Below are 16,720 nucleotides of genomic sequence, written 5' to 3'. Positions count from 1 at the left end.
GACACAACCTATCTCATGAAAACCTTAAATTTATATTAAAAATATATATTCCAAGATTCATGTTATTGTTATAATTTATGAGTAACAATAATAAAACAAATTGTCTGGCCCCCCACACTCATCTCTCTCCCCCCAGCACATGTCTGTCCCCCACACACTCATTTCTCTCCCCCCAGTACATGTCTGTCCCCCACACACTCATTTTTCTTCCCCCCAGTACATGTCTGGCCCCCACACTCATGTACCTCGTCTTTTTGATTGTTGCCAGTTAAGTGCGTCACTCCCTTCCATGATCACCAGACACTGCTGCTTGCAGTCAGTACTCCTCATGGCCAGGCCTCATCAGCAGCAGCAGCCAATGCAAGGGCAGCTAGGCTCGTTCCACCCACCAAGTCCCCCAAAAAACGCGATTGACAGCAAAAATCACCCAATAATAAGCAACCCATAAACTGAAAAAAAAAAAAAAAGTGAATCTCTAGAAAAAAAAGGCCAAACTTGCGTCAGAGTTGACCGGGCTTGCGCGACACACCTGCACACTGCAGGCGACACACTAACGTGTCCCGACACACAGTTTGGAAAGCTCTGCCCTAGAGGATCTGCTGGAGTAGAGAGCTCCTAGTTCAAGAGGGTGGGGGTTAGAAGAGAGCTGAACAGAGGGAGGCAACCTTTGTGAAGTGGTGTGCCAAAATGTAAATGGAGGGTAGCAACTCTGGTCTTTAAGTGCCATATGCCAGAAGGAGTTTTCACGATATCCACAATGAATATGCATGAGCAGTATTTGCATGCAGTGAGAGAGAGGGAGGTGCATGGAAATACATCTGACGTATATTCTTATCTTTTTACAGATCTGCGTGTCATTGATACTTTTAAATAATTAATTTGGTGTGGTTGGGCAAACCAGATAGGCTGCATGGTCTTTTTCTGCTGTCATAGTTCTATGTGAACCTGAGTTTGGAAAAAAAAAAAAGTGTCTCATGTAATAGGGATGAGCAGAAGAAAAAAAAATGTAAGTTCGTTCATTTGGTTCATTGGGACCCAAATTTATTTCAATAGTTTCAATATGAAAAAAAAGGAAAATTAGTTCTTACCTGTTAATTTTCATTCCTGTAGTACCACGGGTCAGTCCAGACTGTGGGATGAGCCTCCTGTCCAGCAGATGGAGACAGACCAAAACTGAAAAGGGTATCCTATATCAGGACAGAGCCTACCCTGCAGCCCTTCAGTATAACTATTGTCAAAGCAGATAAGAACCAAAAGAACCCAGAAAAGAGATCAAGCAAGTAAACAAGACTCAAATGAGTAACAAACTAAACAATTATCAACAAGGAATGGACTCTGTAAAATAGCTCTCTTGCATATCCTTGGTCAATGATAGATGATATTCATCCAGAGCCCTATAGGAAAAGCTTCGAGCGTGCGGCAGCAAGAAAAGAACTAGGGAAGGGCATCTGGACTGATTTGTGGTACTACAGAAATGAAAATTAACAGGTAAGAACTAATTTTTCTTTCCCTGTACATACCCGGATCAGTCCAGATCGTGGGATGTACCAAAGCTTCCCTAAACTGGGTGGGACCAAAATAGTCCCGCTCGAAGCAAAGAACCAAAAACCGGGGCATGCACATCTAAACGGTAGTGTTGAGCAAAGGTATGAGGGATGACCATGTAGCGGCCCTGCAGATCTCTTGCGGAGAGACCAAGAGACTCTCTGCCCACAAAGTAGCCTGAGAATGCAAAGAGTGAGCCTTCAAACCCTCAGGAACTGTCCGGCCTTGGCAAAGATATACCGAAGAAATGGCTTCCTTCAACTACCGAGCAATAGTAGTCTTGGAAGCCTGTTTGTCCCTATTTGGACCACTCCAGAGGACAAAAAGATGAGCGGAAAGTCGAAACTCATTGGTGATGTGAAGGTAGCGGAGTAACACGCGTTTCATGTCCAGCAGACGAAGATCACCCCCAGAGAGACCTGCGACGTCCTCCGGAAAGAATGCGGGAAGCTCCACTGACTGATAACATGGAAAGAAGAAATGACCTTCGGCAAAAAGGAAGGAATGGTCTTGAGAGAGACTCCCGCATCCGAAAAACACAGAAAGGGCTCTCGACAGGATGGCGCTTGAATCTCCGAAATCCGTCGAGCGGAACAAATAGAGACCAAGAAAACCGCCTTAAGCGTAAGATCCTTTAGAGTAGCCCGATGGAGAGGTTCGAATGGAGCCAGAGAGCCCGGAGGACTAAATTGAGATTCCAGGACAGACATGTGGGACGGACGGGTGGTCTCAAATGTTTGGCGCCCTTCAAAAACAGAACCATGTCCAGATGAGACGCCAAGGTGTGCCCTTCCACTCGACCAAGAAGAGAACCGAGAGCAGACACTTGGACGTGCAACGAATTGAAGGACAGCCCCTTGGAGAGGCCATTTTGAAGAAAAGAAAGCACCACCGAGACCGCTGCCGTGCGCACCGAGACACTCTATTCTGAACAGACATTCTCAAAGATTTTCCAAACGCAAACATAAACCAAAGAAGTAGATGGTTTCCGCACCCGGAGAGTGGTAATCACTTTCTCCTTATAGCCTTTACGCCTCAGGCGTCTCCATTCAAAAGCCAGGCTGCTAGACAGAAGTGATCCGCCTGGTTGAAAAATACAGGACCCTGCCAAAGCAGATGAGGGAGATGGCCGAGATGAAGAGGCCCGCCCGATGCCAGGTTGATCAAATCCGCGAATCACGGCCTGTGGGGCCATTCAGATGCTACCAGGATGACCAGCCCCTCGTGGAGTTCTATTCTTTGTAGAACTTTTCCCACGAGAGGCCACGGAGGACATCCGAGGGCCAAGGGAGAGCAAGGGCATCCACTCCCTCTGAACTGTGCTCCCTCCAATGGTTGAAGAACCTGTTGGCGTTGGAGTTGCTCAAAGTTGCTATGAGATCCAGGTGTGGGGGACCCCACCTGCTGATGATCAAGTTCATGGCTTCGTCTGAGAGCTCCCACTTTCCCGGATCGAGATGCTGGCAACTGAGGAAATCGGCCTGCACATTCTCCTTGCCTGCTATGTGGGAGGCCGCCAGACAATCCAGATGCCGCTCCACCCAGGCAAGGAGTCAGCTGGCTTCCAGGGCCACTAAGCGACTCCGCGTGCCCCCCTGCCGGTTGATATAAGCTACCGTAGTGGAGTTGTCAGAGAGGACTCTTACCGCCTTGCCTCGGAGCAGAGGTAGAAACTCCTGTAGGGCCAGGCGAACTGCCCGGGCTTCCAGTCAATTGATGTACCAGTGGGATTGGACTGCGGACCAATATCCCTGCATGGTCAGAGACTGATGGACTGCTCCCCAGCCGGAGAGACTGGCATCCATAGTGACAATGATCCACTGTGGAGTTTGAAGATGCATGCCCCCCAGAAGATGTGGAAGCGAGAGCCACCACTGTATGTCGGCAATGATAGAGGCTGAAAGCGGGAGCACCATTTGAAACTGTTCCGACACAGGCTGCCAGTGGGATAGTCCAACATTGCACACAATTGGGCCACAAATTTACAGACCAGCGCTGGTCGATTTTAGAACAGGCACACAAGGGTACCCGTGGTGGTGACATTCAGATTTATCTCAATCGACGTGAACACTTTTGGATTCACCGTCTAAATTCTGTTGATCCGTCGGGTCTCAACGAGAAGATAAATTGGTACTCGCTTATTTGAGTCCCGTTTTGATTAGTACGCTACACTATTAGCTTCCAACAAAACTTATCTGTGCTATGTGATAAATATTCATTGATTTGGATACTTTCAATAATTGCTGTGGGGTTACTCCCCGCCCCCCTTTTAACACATGACCTGATGGTGGACTTAGGTTTGCCATTCCTGCACACTAGCTGACGACCGAATGGAGGACTTGCCCTGCCGTAGTCTTACTTCCGGCGTATATATATTTAAACCGGGGGTTCCGCCATGTTTGTTCATTAAATTGCGTCCAAGAACGCTGACCGCTGGTAAAAGGAATCTAAATCAAATGGAACCGTGAAAGAATTGTTTTGGAGACCTGTTCTTTGGACGTGCCGTTGCCCCTGAAGCAGGACCCGGTGTGGTCCGAAACACGATCGTGTCGGGACATTTACAACAGACGGGACATTCATAACAGATGAGTATTGTTCGTTACAGCAGTTTCAAATATAAGGAGTCCATATTGTTTGGGACATTTACAACAGACGGGACATTCATAACAGATGAGTATTGTTCGTTACAGCAGTTTCAAATATAAGGAGTCCATATTGTTTGGGACATTTACAACAGACGGGACATTCATAACAGATGAGTATTGTTCGTTACAGCAGTTTCAAATATAAGGAGTCCATTATTGTTTGAGTAACAAAAGTTTGCAGAGTGTTTTGCGCTCACTGTTTCCAGTTTCGGTTAATATATGGAGATACCATTTTGAACATTTTATTGGCAATTATTTGCGTGGGTCTAAAAAAACTAAAAAACACAAAACAAACAAACTATAATTTGATTTTTTGAATAATAAAGCAATTGGACCAATTCATCCAGTATGAGCCTGTATGTCTCACAGACTCATTAAGTTGAGAGGTCCTACATATATACATACAAAACATTTTGTTTTGTCCACAAGGTTCTGGAATTTGTATTGGTAATAAAATTTGTACCAGTCACTCCTCTGCTTTTTTGATGTAGATGGAATACTGGCCAGCGCCAAGCTCTTCCACTGGAACTGGGACAAGGGCGCCCAGCTGCCGGAGCCTGGTAAGGGTTTGGGCCACTACATCCCGCTTCAGGCGTCCGGAAGGAGAGGCTATATAAAGGTCTGGCAGATCTCGAGAAAATTCTAAAGCGTAACCATCTCGGATGATCTCGAGAACCCACTGGTCTGATGTGATCTTGACCCATTCCTCCAAAAATAGGGAGAGACTGCCCCCTAGATAGGGGATAGAGGAATGGGTCAACCGGATCTCATTGGGGAGCGGGCTTTGAGGTGGCACGCTGAAAGATCCCCTCACGGAAGGGCCGGCGACCTCGAAAGAGCTGAGACCAAGATTGAGACCTGGAAGGGTAAGCCCTGGAAGAAGCACCATGCCCTTGCATCACATACCTACGTTGGCCCCGAAAATGGGAACAGGAAGGCACCAAACGCCCATGAGTGTTTCGGCTGGTCCTCAGGCAGCTTATGAACCTTGTTCTCACCCAAGGAATTAATGAGGTCCTCGCCAAAAAGCAACTTACCCTTAAAGGGCAGAGTGCCTAACCGCGCCTTGGACGACGGGTCCACTGACCAGTTACGTAACCAGAAGAGCCTTCTAGCAGAAACCGCCAAGGCCATCGCCTTTGCCTGGACGCGGAGAAGATCATACAGAGCATCCGCCCCATACGCAATGACGCCTTCCAGCTGTTCAGCCTGCTCCACCTCTGTGGATGGGAGGTCCTGGGTGCCGAGTAATTGCTGAACCCACCTAAGGCCTGCCCGTTGCATGAGATTGCCGCAGATAGTTGCCCTGACTCCCAAGGCAAGCACCTTGAAGATATGCTTAAGGTGGACTTCAAGCTTGCAATCCTGCATGTCCTTCAAGGCCGTAGCACTGACCAGTGGAATAGTGGTGTGCTTGGTCACAGCGGAGACTGAAGAATCCACCATGGGAATTTTCAGCATTTCCAAGCAGTCCTCTGGGAGTGGATAAAGTTTGTCCATGGCTCTCCCGATGCGGAGCCCCACCTCAGGAGCTTCCCATTCCCAGAGGAGTAGCAATTTGTGCATTGGGTGAAAAGGAAAAGCACAAGCTGGAGCCCTAAGTCCTGCCAGGACCTGGTCCATATGCTTAGGTAGCGTGGCCATAAGGGAATCCGCCGGGGGGCCCTCGATCCCTAACTCCTGAAGGACAAAGGGAATGATGGGCTCCAACTCCTCTTTGTGAAATAAATGGAGAACCCTGGGGTCATCCCCGTCCAGAGGAGGGAGCGTCTCCGCCATATCCGGATCTGGGGTCCGGCAGATCTGGGAGAGGGGAGGCTGTTCGAGTGCGGGACCACCCGCACTCGAACAGCCTCCCCTGTGCATCTGGAGGCGCAGGAGCGAGTGGGGGGTCCAACCGTGGAAATTTGGCAGCCCGGGGGACCAGGTGAAAGATCCTCCTCCTCCTCCTGCAAGCTGGCCAGATAGGATTTGTGCATGAGGAGCACAAATTCTGAAGAAAAACGCGGCCTAGACTTGCCAGAGGGGGCTCAGGTACCTCTGCCTGGGGACTCACAGGACTCAAAACGGGGGGAGACCCTAAAAAATTCGGGTCATCAGCGCTAAGCAGCTCTGAATCGGGAGCTGCTGAAACCCCCAAGATGGCTGCCATTCCCACGGTTTGCCGACCCGGGAACGGCCTGGCCACGCGATGAGAAGAGCAAACCCGGACTGAATTTGATCGCGCTGCCGGAGAGGGCCCTTCATCCCCCAGCAAACATGCTGAGCAGAGCCCCTTGCACGAGATACGCGTTGAGGGCTGTCCACAAGAAAGGCAGCAGTGGGAGCGCGGCATAATCAATGAAGAAAAGCCACGAGCTGCAGAGAAAATCAGCTGATTGCTGTAAGTGCTGAAAATGTGCTGCCGGGAGGAGCAGAGGCAGCAGATTGAACTCTGCACGCTCCTCTTCCAAAACCACCCTGGCTGCCTGCCCCCGACGACAAAAACAGGCTTGTGAAGCCCGTATATATATCTTTAATGCTGTAAAAAAAAAAAAAAAAAAGGTAAAGTGGAAGCTGAGGAATACAGGATCCGTAAGGGAACTGCACTGGGGGGGGCTTCCTTGTCAAACGAAAGGAAGCCAGGGGAGGGGGGAGTGACTGGACCACCAGTTTCACCCCCAATAGGATCACCGGGAACAGGGGCTTAGGCTATGTCCACACAAGGGGTAATGCCCCGCAAGAGCGTGGAGACAATACTGTCTCCTGATAAACGAAATCAGAGCCAATTGCCTTTTTTTTTTTTTTTTTTTAAACTGAACAAAAGAACAGTATTTGCTTGATCCTGTGATAGAAACTACCCAAATTGGGAAAAAGCTAACTAGCCAAAATCAGGGAACCGCAGGGTGAGCTGATCCATCTGCTGGAGACAGACAAATACTGAAGGGCTGCAGGGTAGGCTCTGTCCTGATATAGGATACCCTTTTCAGTTTTAGTCTGTCTCCATCTGCTGGACAGGAGGCTCAACCCATGGTCTGGACTGATCCGGGTACGTACAGGGAAATGTTGTTTATTCATTTCATTAGTTTCATACGTTTTCTATTAAAACCTATGGGGGAAACATTACAGTCTAACTTCATCTTTTGATTCCTGGGATAAAATCATCAATGAAATAGTGGATACCATATGCCCAATCCAAACAAAAACATTCCAAAATGCAGGTAACTCAACTAAACAAAAGAAACCTTGGTATAGCAAAGAGTTAAGCCACACCAAACAGAACCTGAGAAAATCCAAAAAGCAATGTAGGAAAAGTCAATCTACAGAATCCCTAGAAAAATACAAATCCCTATTAACAAAATACCAGGAACAAATCAATAAAGCAAAGAAAGAATACTATGCAAAACAGATTCACAGTGTAATATTTAATTCAAAATTACTCTTTGAAACAGTGAAAAACCTAATCAAGGACCCATCCTCCCCACCTCAAATAACTATGACTTTACAAAGAATTCATGCAATGAATATGCTAATTCGTTGTTAAACAAAATCAATACACTAAAAGCACAATTCCCCGACTGCCTACCAATAGAAGAGTCTGACGAGCAGGTAATATGGAACTCATTTGATCCAGTATCTAACCTTGAAGTAAACCAAATCATCATGAAAACAAAGCCTGCTACACACCCACTTGACCCTATCCCTGCAAGTACCCTGAAAACTGTAAATAATGTAATATTCCCGGTATTCACAACCATAATTAACCACTCGCTAGCAGAAGTACTGGTCCTGATAAAAGATCAAGTACGAGATCTAGGAATTCAGATCGATGAGAATTTCACCATGAAAAAACATATAAGCAAATTAATCAAAACTGGATACTCCAAGCTGAAAATATTAATTGACTGAAACCTTTGTTGACAACACAGGACTTCTGCACTGTCTTACAAACACTTTTATATTTTCAAATTTAAATTATTGCAACCACCTTTTACTAGGCCTACCCTCAAGAATTCTAAAACCACTAGGAATTTCAAACACATCACCCCCTCGCTGATTGATCTGCACTGGCTACCTGTACAATCCAGAATTCAGTATAAAGTATTATCTCTAATTTTTTGTTTCATCAACAATATTAACCCACATTTACCAGGAGTGACAATTCAACTCTACACACCACAGAGAGACCTAAGGTCACAAAACAAAGGTCTTCTAATGGTAGGGATGTGCATTCGTTTTGAACGAATGCGCAATCCACAACGTATGGGTCCCTATTTGTTGCATTCGTGGGTCCACGAAACGTATGGTGAACCCCCACGAATGCAACATATCATTAATGAAGAAAACCCCCAACCTCCTACCCCCCCCCCCCCAAGACTTGCCAAAAGTCCCTGGTGGTCCAGCGGGGGACCTGGAGTGATCTCCTGCACTCGGGCCGTCTGCTGCCAGTATTCAAAATGGTGCAGATAGCCTCTGCCCTTACTATGTCACAGGGGCTACTGGTGCCATTGGTCGGCCCCTGTCACATGGAAGGAGCAATGGATGGCCGGCACCATCTTGTGCTCCTACCATGTGACAGGGACCGACCAATGGCACTGATAGCCTTTGCCCTTACTATAATCACAGGAGCTATCTGTGCCATTTTGAATAATCCATGCGCATGTTATAAAATGGGGCGTACATGTGCCAGGTAGTGCGCGCACATGTACGCCTGCGCTCATGTTTTTAAATCTACCCCAATATGTGCTAACTGACCATGAATATGAATACTGATTTTGTAAACTGTTGTGATCTTCTTTGTAAAGACAGTAAATAAAACACCTAAATAAATAAAATAAATATTTTTCACACTTTAAGGGTATGGAAACAAGTGTATAAATAAAATGATTTGCCTTGACTATTTCTCAACTAGATTGGATAAGTTCTTGGAGGAGAAGTCCATTAACTGCTATTAATCAAGTTTACTTAGGGAATAGCCACTGCTATTAATTGCATCAGTAGCATGGGATGATCTTAGTGTTTGGGTAATTGCCAGGTTCTTGTGGCCTGGTTTTGGCCTCTGTTGGAAACAGGATGCTGGGCTTGATGGACCCTTGGTCTGACCCAGCATGGCAATTTCTTATGTTCTTATTGTAAGGTCCAGGTAGCAGGGACTGTGTCTGGGGTAATTTAATAGTGGCCTCATCAATGCAAAGCCAATGCTTACTTTTTACCTGTAAACCTTGCACTACTTTTCAAAGCGAAAGCATGCATATTACCTAAGGAAACGTCCCACACGGGTACACTGATTTGCATCTGATACCTGTGCAGGTACTTTTCCTAGCAAAAAATATGTGCAAACCTTTGAAAATTCAAAAGTAGGTGCATAATTCCAAACTCCATCCCCAGAAATTCCTCCCCCAACTGTGGGTATAAGTATGAGTGCTCTTTTTCCTGCATATAGAACCCAATTTGATAAGAGCCCGTGAGCTTCAGCCCTAATTTGTAAAAGTACCTGCGTGTGTGTGTGTTTTTACTTGTAGAACCCCCAGAATAATTTTCAGAAAGCCCATTTATGTGCATACGTACTTTGGAAATTACCCCCATAGTGTGGGTAATTTTCTAAAAGCTAATTTTTTCAGCTAAAGCATGGAAATGGCTTTTCAAATTTCCCTCTATGTGTATCTGTACAGAGCTGCGTACATATGTCTGTATGAAATGTGCTGTAGAAAGGTAAAGTGTATTAGTTGTAGTAGTAGTGGTAGAACAGAGTCTGTGGGAGCAGAGGCAGTACTGGATTGAAGACAAATGCTCATAGGACAGCAACATATAACTCCTACATCATCTATTTGGACTACCCTAGCAGCAGTAGCAAGGGATCTTCCTGGTGTGGGGGTACTTGCCAGGTTCTTGTGGCTTGGTTTTGGCCTCTGTTGGAAACAGGATGCTGGGCTTGATGGACCCTTGGTCTGACCCAGCATGGCAATTTCTTATGTTCTTATATTGCTCGCTCCTGCTTCTATCTCCCATCAGTATTCCCTTTCATTTTCTTACCTAAAGCTGCCAGCCTGCCATTCCATATCATCCTCCTCCCCATGAAATGTAAAAGAAATCAAAACTTTTCTTTTGCTCTGCAGCTGCTCGGTCCTGCCAGCCTGGTACGCTGATTCTCCAAAGCCCACAGTACATCACCTGTACCTCAAAGAATCGAAACGTTGCTGCGTCTTTGACTTCCTCATCCAGCACCAGATTATCCACAAACATCCAGAAGAAGCACCTCGGATTACTGTCCTTTGGCTTCACATAGGTCAGAATGCGATAATATTGGTAAAAATACCAAGCTGTGCCACAACAAGAGAACAAAAACAAAGCCACAGTTACTGGCCACATAGAAAACCAAATACCCTGCTGCTCTCAAGGGTGACAGCCTAGATGACGCCAAGGTACCTTGAGACTTTTTGTCAGGTTGGGCATTTTGGAGCAGGGTAACACGGGAGATAGGATGGACGCCATACATTATCAGGTCAGACTAAAATCATACATGAAAATTGCTAAAGAAGCTGGGATCAGCCCACCCTTCTGCAGGCTTGCTTATAATTTAAAGCTTTATCTCTCTTATGATATCATTCATTTATAGGAACACGCATGCTTTAATGTACATTTATACAGTGAGTGGGAATATCTCTTCTTTTTTTAAATGCTGCACAGGCTTTTAGAGAATTAAGCCTGTTATGTTCCAGGCAACGACTCAGACAGCAGGGGTGATGCCATTTACTGAGCAGAGACACTTGTTATGAAAGAGAAACCTGTGCGTACATACAAAGCAAGAATATATTAATAAAAAATACAAAATAAAACAAAAAGAAATTGTTTATGAAGTTTTCACTTTTTACTTGCCAATGATGCTATACAAACACTGCAAATATATTTTTTTAAATAAATGTTTTTTGTCAGAAAGTAAGACAGAAAAAATCAGGGAATAACTAGTATACAATCAAATACAAACAATAACTAGTTATGTAGTGTGGTGTTTGCTACCAAAAAATTATAAAAGAATTTGGCTGTTAAAATACATTTTCTTTATTAATCTTTAAACTTTTATGTGTTTCTGGCAACGAGAATTTTTTTTGTACTAGAGAGACCTCAGTATTGGCAAGAGATCTGAATTTTCAGAGACTTCGTATGAGCCAATTGTTACAATCACTGGTCTTATACTCTCTTATTTTAAATTTTAATAAAATTGTTAAATATCTCAAAAATGGTATCTTGAATGTAGTTATGTATTTCTGAATGATTCTTGTAACGGCACTACTCGGTCTTTATACAATAATGATTTTTACTCACTCCTATTATGAATTATAGGTCATTTCCATGGTAAACTTTATATCCTATTTTTTCACAAGTTGAACTCACTTGAAGAGAAGAAAGTTGCTTTTCCTTTTTAACTTCTCATTTGATACACATAGGGCCTTATTTTCCAATATCGCATTGGTAACGCATTAGGGGGCGTTACCAATGCAAATGAGGCTTCTTTCGTGCAGTGGGGAAACATCGTGTGCGGCGATGTTTTCGCCATTCGCGAAAACATTAGCGCCGCACGCGATGTTTTCCCACTGCACGATGATTCTTTCAGTCTTTTATCGCGGTGCACGATATTTGCCGGTTTCTTTTATCGCGGTGCACGATATTTGCCACTTGCCACGATAGTCCCAGACAGCCTGTTTCAGGCTCCCGGGGGAGAGGGAGAGAGAGGGAGAGAGAGGGAGAGGGAGAGAGAGGGAGAGAGGGAGAGAGAGGGAGAGAGAGAGAGAGAGAGAGGTTGGAGTTGTAGTTATTAGCCGCGCTAGCAGCCACGCTAACACTGCGGCTGTTTCGCCGCACACGATACACAGGTTCCCGCTTTACATATGCTCCGCCCCAACTCCGCCCCCTGAATACCAAATGACGAATTTGCATTCGCAAATCGCGTTAACAGCTGTTAACGCGATTTGCAAATTTATCGCACGCGGTAAAGTGCTTGGAAAATGAGGCCCATAGAGGGGAAGATTTTATAAACTTACACGCGCGTGAACAAAAGGACGCTGGATTTTATAAGATACAATCCCGATAATTAGAAAAATGGCAGGGCACTTATCTTTTGTTTGTGGTTAACCGCCTTTACTTTAAATTTTCTTAACCACTCTACCATGCCTCTAGGCCGGGTAGGTCTGTTGACCTGTATTTACAAGTTGACTGCAAGGTAAAAACATTTCTCCGTAAAATTTAAACCATGTTGCTAGATTTAGCATGATTTTTAATATGATTTTTTTAGCGAGTTAATCATTATTGGCTGTTTTAGATGTCGGCTAGATTTCAAAATTAAAGTTTAAGAGTTGATCTAACAGATATAGGGGCTTACATGTAGAGTCAAGCACATCGGAAGTGAATCACGCTTAGCCGTCTCTCGCTGCTGTGATATCAATAATAAGATTTAACAATGCACTGCACCTGATATTTATCTTCAGTCCTTCTTTTATTAATTTTTAAATGCATGACAATAAGCGATATCACTTCTTCACGTAATACAAGTTTCTTTATACACTTTTTCACTATTTTACAATTAGCATTGCCGATATAAATGATTTGTTTTTTATATGTTTTTCCATGGGTCCCATTTTTCCCACCGAATAACTTGATTTTTATGTTCATATAAGTTTTTTAAATAGTTGTGATATAGTCAATGTTATGACTTACACTTCAATCGGGTAAAAAATGTTTTTTTTCATTAATACACTAGCTGCACTTCGATGTTTGCCGTATCTATCTGGGTCATTTTACTTTTCATGCAAAAATGTAAATCTTTTTCTATTTAAAAAATATATCACTTGAGTTAGATGCAATGTTTGTAAGTTTTATTTAATCAGCAAAATTCTGGAGCGAACCGGGTCTCATTTATTTGTTATAAGAAATCCACCAGACACAAGAAAAATAAAAATAATTTTTTTGTGCGTGCCATGACTTTGCCATTTCAATCCATGTTTCTAGTTCTTCACATTCACTCAGAATTACACGATCTATTCATTAATTTTGAACACTAAGGAAGGATCATGTCTTCAACACATGGCCATTCTCCTGTTGTGAGAATTTGAAAATTGTTTAGCATAGTACATGCACCTTGCACAATATAGAAATCTTTTAGGCACATTGCTAGTAATTGATTAATTCTTTCATTCACTATTGTCATTACCACGTGCACACTATTTATATAAATGTCTTGTTCATTGGTTATATATCTTTTATTCATTTTTTATTTATTTCATTAATTTATCAATATCAATTTGAGTCTCAAATGTAGTTCTAATCAATAACCCATCCATCTATTTCCACATCAAGAGTTTTTATAACATCAGCTGCACGACATGATCAGTGCAATTGTTGAATCCAACATCGATTAGATACTTCGTATTTACAAGATTAAGATTGACTGTACAAACGATAAGGTTAGTATTTATATGTGAACACAACCTAATTGCTTTGCATATATGTTTTTTTAAATACATAGTGGATTAATATTGTTTTTGTTTCATATATTTTTCAAAAACATTTTTTCAATTTTTTGTTCACACGTTTTTATAGATCTAATATTGTTGCGGATCAGACAGACGCAAACACAATTAACAAACAAGTTCATGACTTGTTCCAAATCAAGAGTCCATGATTGTACATTTAAGGTAATAATATCTATGCATAATACCAATATTGTTTCATTTTTTCAGTATAATATAATTATATCTATGCATAATACCAATATTGTTTCATTTTTTCAGTATAATATAATTATATCAACCGTGAAGATCTTTTAATGATTTTTTAATCATTCCATATGTCACCATTTTAGAATATCATCAGAATATCTTTTATATATCAACAGAATAGTTTTTAAATTTAAATTTTTGTATTTAATAGTTCTAATTGTATTTATTGTTTTGTGAATCCATTTTCTGTAACATTGTTTTATATAATTTGATTTTTTAGCCCCTGAGGCAGCCGTCATAAGCGGCGAAACTCGGCCAGAGTCGGGCAATATCATTCTTTTACGTCTCCACTTCAATAAAGGAATTGAAAAAGACTTAAGGCATCTATCTTTTTTGTATTTCCACAGACTATGTATCTTCAGATAACATTTCTTACCAGAAGAGTAGGTGAAATGTGCCCCAATCTTAGGTGTGGCTCCAAACACGAAATCTATATCCCCTAATTCTTTCACCTATGGAACCAAACAATCACCTGATAGTCACTTCATTGCAAGTTATCTTTCAACTAATAAAGTTAAGTTGCTCAACTGAATTTGGTGTTCTCCATGGACAAGCAGAAAAGTCAGTCACACTTGTGGGGACTCCCAAGCCGTGTACTCCCTTGCAGTCCCTAGGTATTCCACTCTCTCTGACAAGCCACTGAATGAATATTTAGGGCAAGTTATCACAAACTCATTTTTAAAAAACTTCAAACATATTTCACAATACTGCCTGACAAATTTGCTTCCTCTCCAGGAGTCAGGATGCAAAGGAACGCATAAAGCTTCAAGTGGTTGTTCTGCAAATGCAAATGTCTTCAACAGAAGCTGACTCCAGATGCCCCTGCATAGTAATGAGGGCAGATAAAGATCAAACGGTCCATCTAGTCTGCCCAACAAGTTGCTCATGATAGTAGCTGACGTTCTTTGCTGCTACCCCCATGCCTCCTGTTAACGGTAGTAGCTGCTCTTCTCTGCCGACATTCTGTGCACTCTGTGAACACACATAGGGGCGGATTTTAAAAGGCGCGCGAATAGCCTACTTTTGTTTGCGCTGCAGGCGCAAACAAAAGTACGCTGGATTTTAGTAGATACGCGCGGAGCCGCGCGTATCTGCTAAAAACCTGGATCGGCGCGCGCAAGGCTATGGATTTTGTATAGCCGGCGCGCGCCGAGCCGCGCAGCCTACCCCCGTTCCCTCCAAGGCCGCTCCGAAATCGGAGCGGCCTCGGAGGGAACTTTCCTTTGCCCTCCCCTCACCTTCCCCTCCCTTCCCCTACCTAACCCACCCACCCGGCCCTGTCTAAACCCCCCCCTTACCTTTGTCGGGGGATTTACGCCTCCCAGAGGGAGGCGTAAATCCCCGCGCGCGAGCGGGCCTCCTGCGCGCCGGGCCGCGACCTGGGGGCGGGTACGGAGGGCGCGGCCACGCCCCCGGACCGCCCCGGGCCGTAGCCACGCCCCCGTACCCGCCCTCAAAACGCTGCCGACACGCCCCCGAAACGCCGCGACGACCGGGCCCGCCCCCAACGCACCCCCGACACGCCCCCCTCGGAGAACCCCGGGACTTACGCGAGTCCCGGGGCTCTGTGCGCGCCGGGAGGCCTATGTAAAATAGGCTTCCCGGCGCGCAGGGCCCTGCTCGCTTAAATCCGCCCGGTTTTGGGCGGATTTACGCGAGCAGGGCTCTGAAAATCCGCCCCATAGTGAAGACTTGCTGACATCTTTTGGTTTTGTTAGGTAAAAAGATAAAGGCCGTTTACAGTCCAACGTATGCAGTGCTGTCTCACCGTTATGTCAGTCATGGCATTATGTGCAAATCTATTATTCTCTCTACATGGGGAAACCTGTAGAGAGAATAATAGATTTGTACAACTGAAACTCTGAAACTACCATTGGCAGAAATTTCAGGTGAGTATGAAGTACCATTCTGTTGAAAAATGTTGTGTATAGTGGGCAAGTTTCCAACACCTGGAACTCACTCTTCTGGTAGAAGATTGCCATCAGGAAGACCATTATCAAAGTTTTTCAGAGGGACAGCCATGTTAGTCTGGTGTAGTAAAAATGACATTTTTGTTCATTTTCACAGTTAGATACTTTAGGCCAGGGGGACTCAAACTAGTCCTTGGCCCCCTGCCTCCTGTCAGGTTTTCAGGATATCTCTAATGATTATACATGAAGGGGCGGATTTTAAGAGCCCTGCTCGCCTAAATCCGCCCAAAACCGGGCGGATTTAGGCGAGCAGGGCCCTGCGCGCCGGGAAGCCTATTTTACATAGGCTTCCCGGCGCACGCAGAGCCCCGGGACTCGCGTAAGTCCCGGGGTTCTCCGAGGGGGGCGTGTCGGGGGCGGTCCCGGTCGTCGCGGCGTTTTCGGGGCGTGTCGGCAGCGTTTTGGGGGCGGGTACGGGGGCGTGGCTACGGCCCGGGGCGGTCCGGGGGCGTGGCCGCGCCCTCCGTACCCGCCCCCAGGTCGTGGCCCGGTGCGCAGGAGGCCTGCTGGCGCGTGGGGATTTACGCCTCCCTCTGGGAGGCGTAAATCCCCCAACAAAGGTAAGGGGGGGGTGTAGACAGGGCCGGGCGGGTGGGTTAGGTAGAGGAAGGGAGGGGAAGGTGAGGGGAGGGCGTTAGAGGATTCCCTCCGAGGCCGCTCCGATTTCGGAGCGGCCTTGGAGGGAACGGGGGTAGGCTGCGCGGCTCGGTGCGCGCCGGCTATACAAAATCCATAGCCTTGCGCGCGCCGATCCAGGTTTTTAGCAGATACGCGCGGCTCCGCGCGTATCTACTAAAATCCAGCGTAC

General features: G+C 45.0%; 1 protein-coding gene across 3 annotated transcripts in view; it reads right to left on the bottom strand.

The window, feature by feature from the left end:
• Positions 1–16,720, bottom strand: part of DNMT3L (DNA methyltransferase 3 like) — a 93,610-nt gene that overhangs the window by 11,204 nt on the left and 65,686 nt on the right. For all 3 annotated transcript variants that reach the window (XM_029578818.1, XM_029578820.1, XM_029578819.1), the window contains 2 exons: positions 14,319–14,394; positions 10,347–10,489 (listed from right to left, as the gene is read on the bottom strand). In XM_029578818.1, the coding sequence (XP_029434678.1) occupies positions 10,347–10,489; positions 14,319–14,394 (219 nt within the window). The remainder of the gene's footprint in view (positions 1–10,346; positions 10,490–14,318; positions 14,395–16,720) is intronic.

Source organism: Rhinatrema bivittatum, chromosome 15, assembly GCF_901001135.1.
Source record: "Rhinatrema bivittatum chromosome 15, aRhiBiv1.1, whole genome shotgun sequence".
In the NCBI taxonomy this organism is placed as follows: Eukaryota; Metazoa; Chordata; class Amphibia; order Gymnophiona; family Rhinatrematidae; genus Rhinatrema; species Rhinatrema bivittatum.
Note: the sequence above shows the minus strand (reverse complement) of the source record. Positions and strands in the feature narration are given on the sequence as shown.